Source organism: Chiloscyllium plagiosum, unplaced genomic scaffold, assembly GCF_004010195.1.
Source record: "Chiloscyllium plagiosum isolate BGI_BamShark_2017 unplaced genomic scaffold, ASM401019v2 scaf_13612, whole genome shotgun sequence".
Taxonomy (NCBI): domain Eukaryota; kingdom Metazoa; phylum Chordata; class Chondrichthyes; order Orectolobiformes; family Hemiscylliidae; genus Chiloscyllium; species Chiloscyllium plagiosum.
Genome location: NW_025212696.1, coordinates 1 through 8,700, shown reverse-complemented (window position 1 = coordinate 8,700; position 8,700 = coordinate 1). Strand labels below are relative to the sequence as shown.

Sequence of the window (8,700 nt, the reverse complement as noted above, 5' to 3'; positions counted from 1 at the left end):
TCGGTGGGGGTAGGGAGGGGATGGTACACACTGCTGTTATTGAGCGTCGGTGGGGGGAGGGATACTGAATGGCCTGGATAAGTGGACGTTGGGAAGATGTTTCCATTGTTTTGAGAGACTAGGAACCCAATGGCACAGCCTCAGATTAGAAGGCAGACCTTTAAGAACCGAGATAAGGAGAAACATCTTCAGCCATGACCTATGGGACTCACTCCTACAGAAGGCTGTGGGGGCCGGGTCACTGAGTCTATTTAACACAGAGACAGATAAGTTCTTGATTATTAAGGGGGTCAAAGGGCAGAAGGAGGGACATTGGGGTTGAGAAACTAATCAGCCATGAACGAAAACCTATGGCCCTCTAGTTCTGGACTCCCCCACCCCAGGGAAAAGACCTTGTCTATTTACCCTATCCATGCCCCTCATGATTTTGTAAACCTCTATAAGGTCACTCCTCAGCCTCCGACGCTCCAGGGAAAACAGCCCCAGCCTGTTCAGCCTCTCCCTGTAGCTCAGACCCTCCAACCCTGGCCACATCCTTGTAAATCTTTTCTGAACCCTTTCAAGTTTCACAGCATCCTTCCGATGGGAGGGAGACCAGAACTGCACGCAATCCTGAATGGACAGAATGGCCTCATTTCTGCTTCTAGGTCCTATCGTCTTCTGGAGCATCCTCCAGCTGACAGTGGGACCACGGTGCCCCTGATTGCCATCAACTCCACTATCCTGCCTTTCCTCCCCAAATTTCCCTGAGCGACCTGACTCAGCCATGGGACATCCGGAATGAGCCAGCCCCTGACTGCCCTTCTGCGGGAAAGAATTCCACAGACCCACTCCCCATCGGAGAGAGAGAGAGATGACGGTCCTCCCCATCCCGGTATTCAACGGGTGGCCCCCTACTCGATGATAATGTCCCTTTGGTCTTTGAATCTCCCACACAATGGAAGACATCCTCCCCACATCTCCCCTGTCATTGTACCCCCTTAAGAATCTTGCGTGTGTGACAAGGTGCCTTACTCTACCTTTGTTTAGCGCCTGGGTGCAGCTTGCTCAGTTGACCTTGTTGAATTTGTGTTCCAGGGTGACCCAGCGGTGAGCTCGATTTACACGGTGAGTGTCCTGCTCAGACACACATCTGTTGTTCTCACATTAACCCCCAGAGATTTCAGCTTTTATAACTGTCTCACCATCTCTCTTAAAGATACTGAACGTGAATGATCGGTCACTGTACAGCCAGCTGCAGAGGTACGATTTATTCCTGATCTAGGCATGATCACTCTTTCCTCGGTCACGACATAACCCTATTGGATGTAACCAGGTAGACTCTTTATACGCAGTTCTGCACTGTTACTGCCACTGTAACCCCTGGATCGAAACACACAGCAGGGTGGCCCAGCGGTCACAAAACACCAGGTTTCAATCCCACCCTCGGGCGACAGCGTGGGTGCAGTTTGCGCATTCTCTGCATATCTGCATGTAGGTTTCCTCTCACAGTCCAAAGATGTGCAGATGAGCATGGATTGGCCATGGGAAATTGTCCCATAGTGCCCAGGGATGTGCAGGTTAGGGTGGATTGGCCATGGGGAATTGTCCCATAGTGCCCAGGGATATGTAGGTTAGGGTGGATTGGCCATGGGAAATTGTCCCATAGTGTCCAGGGATGTGCAGACTAAGTATCTTGATGTTATACAGGACGTGGGCGAGGCCGCACATGGTGTATTGTGTTCGGATTTGCTCACCTTGCTGTAGTAAGTATGGTATTAAACTGGAAGGGGTGCAGAAGGAATTTACAAGGATGTTGCTGGGACTCAAGGGTCTGAGTTATAGGGAGAGAGGTTGGACAAGCTCGGAATGTTTTTCATTGAGCGTAGGAGACTGAGGGGTGACCTTATAGAGGTGTATAAGATCACGAGAGGCATGGAGAGGGTGATCGCACTCAGTCTTTTCCCCAGAGGTTGGGGAATCGAGGACCAGAGGGCATCAGTTTAAGGTCAGAGGGGAAAGAATAAAAGGGAACCTGAGGGACAACTTTTTTACACAGACGGTGGTACGCATATGGGATGAGCTGCCAGTGGTAGGGGTTGAGGGGGGGTACACCAACAACATTTAACAGGCATCTGGACAAATACCTGGACAGGGAAGGGTTAGAAGGAAATGGGCCAAGTGCAGGGAAATGGGGGTTAGCACGGATGGACATTTGGGTCAGCACGTACCAGTTAGGACCGAAGGACCTGACTCCATCCTATCGGATTCTCTGACCTCACTAAGCTTGGGAATGTCAGAGTTCGGGTCAGGGTGTAGCTCTGGGTTACAGATATAGGGAGGGGGTGCAGAGGCTGGAAGGGGTTACAGAGATAGGGAGGGGGTGTAGGGTTTGGAGGGGGTTACAGAGATAGGGAGGGAGTGGATTGTCTGAGGATGATAAACTTACCTGGCACCTTATCTCTCTCCTAGATAAGCGGCGACTGAGTTCCGACTGAGACTGGTTTCCGAGAGCAATGAGCGTTCCTCCCATCGAGTGTCCAGCCCTCGTCCTCCCTTGCCAGAGGCACAATCTCACCTGGGTCTGAAAGCCCTCTCCGGCCTGCTGTCGCACACTCTGCCATCCTAATGCAACAATCTCTCTGCCAAATCCATGCCACGGGTCAATCAACATCCTGGTGCCCGCGTCTCCGGTTTGTCTCACCCTGTCCAAGACCCTTCACCCCGTCCTCTCCCCATGGCCCGTCCTGAGTGGTGGTGCGATACTGGGATATCCCCCTCCCCTCCTCTCCAGTCAGACAGGCTCCCAATTTCCCATTGTCACCCTCTTCGAAAGCCTCTGACATATCCGCACTCATTGAAACGGAGCTGCCCTCCGAGAAATCTGTACCTCAGTACCGCAAGGGCTCAGTATCGTCCGAGGAGATTTCAGTCCAAGAATGATGATTGGGGATTGGTTAACTCTCTTTCTCTCTGGACGGATGTTCCCAGACCTATTCGGATCTGCCAGTAACTGCTGTGTTTGTTTCTTGACTTACCTGTTCATGTCAACCCCATCTCAACGCCCCATTTTCCACATCTAAATCTTCAACGCATCGGGACAGCGTTGTGACATCTGTGAATCTCGCCAATTAATACTTTATCCCTTGTTAATGCAGCTCAGAAACATCAGTCACCACCAGCCCACTGTCTTTCAATAACATTCTGAGGAAATATCTCTCCTTTCAACATAAAATTGAGTACAGGAGTTGGGAAGTGGTGTTGCAGTTGTACAGGACGTTGGTGAGGCTGCACTTGGAGTATTGGGTTCAGGTTTGGTCACCTTGCGACAGGAAGGATGGTATTAAACTGGAACGAGTGCAGAAGGAAATTTACAAGGATGTTGCCGGGAGTTAAAGGGTGAGGTCGGAGAGGACATTCTAACTTTAGACTTTTGGAGACTGAGTGAGGGGGAATCTTATCGAAGTGTAGAAGATCATGAGGGGCATGGATCGGGTGATCGCACTCAGTCTTTTCCCCAGGGGTTGGGGAATCGAGGACCAGAGGGCATCAGTTTAAGGTCAGAGGGGAAAGAATAAAAGGGAACCTGAGGGGCAACTTTTTTACACAGAGGGCGGTACGCATATGGGATGAGCTGCCAGTGGTAGGGGTTGAGGGGGGGTACACCAACAACATTTTACAGGCATTTGGATAGATACCTGGATAGAGAAGGGTTAGAAGGAAATGGGCCAAGTGCAGGGAAATGGAGTTAACATGGACGGACATTTTGGTTGGTTTGGACCAGTGTGGGCCGAAGGGCCTGTCTCTGCTGTAGGACAATGTGACTCTATAAAATACTCAGAATCTCCAGCCATCTAATTCTCCCGAAAGAAGGTGTTTCGTGTATTGAGCCAACTCTCCCTCCTTTTGATATTCTTATAGAACTCTTTGCTCCCCCGTAGTGAGACAATATAGGACCAGACAGCTCAATCTTGGAATAAGGGGGCACACGTTAAAGACAGAGGTGAGGAGCAATACCTGCTCTCCGAGGGGAGTGAATCGGTGAGCCGTTTTACCACAGAGGTCTCTCGAGGCTGGGACATTCAGTGTATTCAATGCTGTGAGAGAGAGTCAGATTTTTAACCAGTTATTAAGCGTTGTGGATCAAAACAAGATTTGATTTGATTTATTGTCGTCCTGTGTACTGAGTTACAGTGAAAAAGTATTGTTTTGCGTGTTAACCTGACAAATCATCCCTTCCATCAGTACATCAGGGTAACTAGAATGCAGAGTCTAGTGTCACAGCGACAGAGAGAGATCAACTCCAATGCAGGAGAGGTCACTTCGTGAGTCTGATAACAGCGGGGAAGAAGCTGTTCTTGAATCTGTTGGTACGTGACCTCGAACTTTAGCCTGATGGAAAAGGAGAGTGTAACCAGGGTGGGAGAGAGAAGGATTATCACATCAACTATCACCTCTTTGTACGTTCCAAGTCTATCTCCTGAGTGCAGGCGTGAGCTGTGAGGTTTGAGGGTTCGGACTGAGTGAGTGTTATGACAGTGCGCAAATAGCTGGGAGTTGTTGCCTGGTCCAGTCCGTGAGCTGGCTGTGTGGTTCTGAGCGCACAATTTTGTCATAGAGCAGAACCTGACCACCCCTCCCCTCCGTGAGAGATTCAACCAAAAACATCCAAAGTGGAACACCTCACCCTATAAATTGTTAACGTTGGTGTAACCTGCTTTTCAGCAACTTCGCGTGGTCCAATAAAATAAATCCCTGATGCTCACTTAAAAATCGAACAGTAACCATTTATTTATCTAACTCTAGCAGTGAACAACTTAACTAAACTAGTAACAAAGCAAATAAATCCCTTCTAACTGCCAACTGTTCCCGAATACAGCAAGATTCTGATGGTATGCTGTTCCAATAAATAGAACTCCCACTTATACAAAAACAAATAGAATTTGTTTGAAGTTACAGCCAGGTTACATCTTCTGGAATGTTCTGTACCTCCTTCATATGATCCTTCTGCCAGGAACTCCTTCCCTGTTGCTGTTACCGTGGTAAATAGAGAACACTTCCCCAAAGATCAGAGAGCTGTGATCTCTAGCAGACGATAGTTAGCTCTGCTAATTTTCCAACTGCCCCCTTCTCTTTGATGAGATATCAATAGTTTTACAATCAGATTGGTCCCAGGTTATCAAAACTGTCAGATTTAACTTTGACAGGTTTTTGGTATCTAAGGGCTAAATTCAAACGACTGTTTCTTGGTAAAAATGCAGCTTGGTCTGCTAACGCTACGGCCTTTCAATATAAATGTTTCAGTTCGGGGTCTCTCTGTGTGCTTGCAAATTGTCGCTGCACTGCTTTTCAAAGATATCCATTGTAAATCTCTAAGTGCAGCGAAAGCACACAATCTTTTAAAGGGACCATGCAATTCTTCCACTCCCACAACAATTTACAAACAGCACCAAATTCTAATGACCAGCCTCCCAATCCATGATTACTATCCCCAACTTTGCCTCAATGTCCTTGATGCAACATTACCATGGGGGTCACTGCTTGGGCTGAGGTATGCCCTGTGGGTTCTTAGAGGGGAGGGCTTACTGGATGCCAGTGACTGTGGGCAGTTGGTACCAATGGAGGGTGTCCTGAGACACAAAATGTTTGCTAAATGTTAACAAGGTGAACTGCAGCATTAATAAGACAACAAGAAACATGCACCCCCTTAATCAACGAGAAACCCGTTCACCACTCGGCCAACATGTACAAAACAGGTGGCACATTGGTTGGCACTGCTGTCTCCCAGCGCCAGGGAACCGGGTTCGATTCCAGCCTCGGGCGACTGTCTGTGTGGAGTTTGCGCATTCTCCCCGTCTCTGCATGGGTTTCCTCCGGGTGCTCCGGTTTCCTCCCACAGTCCAAAGATGCGTAGGTTAGGGTGGATTGGCCATGAGAAATTGTCCCACCTTATTCCTGGGCACTATGGGACAATTTTCCATGGCCAATCCACCCTAACCTGCACATCCCTGGACACTATGGGACAATTTCCCAATGGCCAATCCACCCTAACCTGCACATCCCTGGGCACTATGGGACAACTTCCTATGGCCAATCCACCCTAACCTGCACATCCCTGGGCACTATGGGACAATTTTCCATGGCCAATCCACCCTAACCTGCACATCCCTGGACACTATGGGACAACTTCCCATGGCCAATCCACCCTAACTTGCACATCCCTGGACACTATGGCACAATTTCCCAATGGCCAATCCACCCTCATCTGCACATCCCTGGGCACTATGGGACAATTTCCCATGGCCAATCCACCCTAATCTGCACATCCCTGGGCACTATGGGACAATTTAGCATGGCCAATCCACCCTAAACTACACATCCCTGGGCACTATGGGACAATTTCCCTGGGCTTTGGGGAGTCCAGAACTAGAGGGCATAGGTTTAAGGGTTGAGGGTGAAATGGTTAAAAGCCCCCTAAGAGGTAACTTTTTCACACAGAGGGTGGTACGTGTATGGAATGAGCTGCCAGAGGAAGTGGTGGAGGCTGGTACAATGACAACATTGAAAAGGCATCTGGATGGGTAGATGAATAGGAAGGGTTTGGAGGGGTATGGGCCAAGTGCTGGGAAATGGGACTAGATTGGGTTGGGATATCTGGGTCAGCATGGATGAGTTGGGCTGAAGGGTTTGTTTCCATGCTGTACATCTCTCTGTCTCTGGTGTAATCGGTCCTCGAGGCGAAAATCTCCGATATGTTACAGTTCTTCTGGGACAGCTCAACTATTGATCTCCTGTGAGGCCACCTCAGTCTGTTCCTTGTTTACCCCCCCACCCCCGAGGGATTGGACTCCTGTACACCCCTCCCTTCGCGCTCCCCAGGAGTCTGGTAGCATCCCGTGCCCTCGACCTTTCCCATTCCTCTGTCTATCCCAAATCCCCTTCCTGGCCCCTCATCTCCCTCCGCCTGGTGCCCCAACCCATTTCCTCCGATCATTCCCTTGACCAGGCCCAATCTGCACCACCCCCAGCTCCCTTCACCCGCCCTGGGCCCATTCCCCCACCTGTCCCCCCAAGACCCCATATCCACTCTCACCTAACCGCTCCCCAGCTCCCTCGGTGCACCATGCCCTACCTTCGGCACGGATTTGCCGACCTCACCCGCACTTTCCCACTTGATCCTGGCACCCTACCCACCTGGCTCACTGATCTCTTAAACCCTTACCCACTTGGCATCCTATGGATCTGGAAACATCCTTGAAATTCTTTCCAGAATCCCTTCAAGTTTCACAATATCCTTCCTGTAGCAGGGAGACCAGAATTGCAAACATCATTCCAACAGTGGCCTAACCAATGTCCTGTACAGCCGCAACGTGACGTCCCAACTCCCGTACTCAATACTCTGACCCATAAAGGAAAGCATACCAAACGCCGCCTTCACTATCCTATCTCGCTGCACCCTACCCCACACACCCTTCACATCCTACCTACACGGCAGGGCCGCCCTCACACTGTCCGCTATCCCCAAATCCCTGGGGATATAAGAATGCAGTAGGTACCAGTTGTATAAAGGCCAAGAGGGAATGATACGTTCTGTGCCCCAGCCCGCCCTGCGATTTCCCGGTCACCATCTCCCCGTCAGAAATCGGAAAATCTCTCCATTCGTCATGTAAGAAAGGGCAGAGCGGGAGCCGACGTCGCCAATTAATCCGGGGAAAGTCCAGCAGAAAACCTCCTATTCTCCGCCTCCGCGCCCTCAGCACCTCTCTGGTGCAGCTATTGCTAATGACAGGCGCCATTTCAGAGAATGGCCACAGTGTGGCACCAATGCACCACATTAAATGTTCATTGTGGATTGCGTGTAGAGGGAGCTTTACTCTGTATCTAACCCCGTGCTGTCCCTGTCCTGGGAGGGTTTGATGGGGGGACAGTGTAGAGGGAGCTTTACTCTGTATCTAACCCCGTGCTGTCCCTGTCCCTGGGAGTGTTTGATGGGGTGACAGCGTAGAGGGAGCTTTACTCTGTATCTAACCCCGTGCTGTCCCTGTCCCTGGGAGTGTTTGATGGGGGGACAGTGTAGAGGGAGCTTTACTCTATATCTAATCCCATGCTGCCCCTGTCCCTGGGAGTGTTGATGGGGGGACAGTGTAGAGGGAGCTTTACTCTGTATCTAACCCCGTACTGTCCCTGTCCCTAGGAGTGTTTGATGGGGGGGACAGTGTAGAGGGAGCTTTACTCTGTATCTAACCCCGTGCTGTCCCTGTCCTGGGATGGAGTGACAGTGTAGAGGAAGCTCTGAGGGCAATAATGAGGTAATTGTCCTGATTCACTGGGATAATATGTCTTTCTGTCTCAGACACCGGTGTATTAGTTTGGGAGTCATTTTCCGAAGGCATTCCGCGATTTTCCCAAGGACTGGGAGTCCCATGGATTGCTGAGATATCCCCCTCCCTCCGCACGATGTCTGTGTATCAAGGAGTGTGACTGCGTCTCCTCTACCCTCCTGAGTGACTCCGAATGAGGAGTCGGAGGGTGAGGGTCATGTTGAGGGTGGAGTCGAGTCCAGGCCTCATTGGGAACGTTCGAGGGAAGGGATGTTTTGGAGGGATTTGAGGAGGGAGTGAGGGTGCAGGAGGTGGGAGTGTGTCCGGCAGCTACTGAGGGAGAGGGCTGGAGGAATTGAGGGAGAGCACCAATGGAGGCAGAGTGAGGCAGAATGGTAGG

The 8,700-nt window shown here is 50.4% G+C and overlaps 1 protein-coding gene across 1 annotated transcript in view; it reads left to right on the top strand.

Moving 5' to 3' along the window:
* LOC122547443 overlaps positions 1 to 3,497 on the top strand; it is a 20,502-nt gene extending 17,005 nt beyond the window's left edge. The window contains exons 6-8 of the mRNA XM_043686064.1: positions 1,078 to 1,107; positions 1,199 to 1,242; positions 2,452 to 3,497. Of these exons, the coding sequence (XP_043541999.1) occupies positions 1,078 to 1,107; positions 1,199 to 1,242; positions 2,452 to 2,455 (78 nt within the window). The 3' untranslated portion in view covers positions 2,456 to 3,497. The remainder of the gene's footprint in view (positions 1 to 1,077; positions 1,108 to 1,198; positions 1,243 to 2,451) is intronic.
* Positions 3,498 to 8,700: the final 5,203 nt, after the last annotated feature.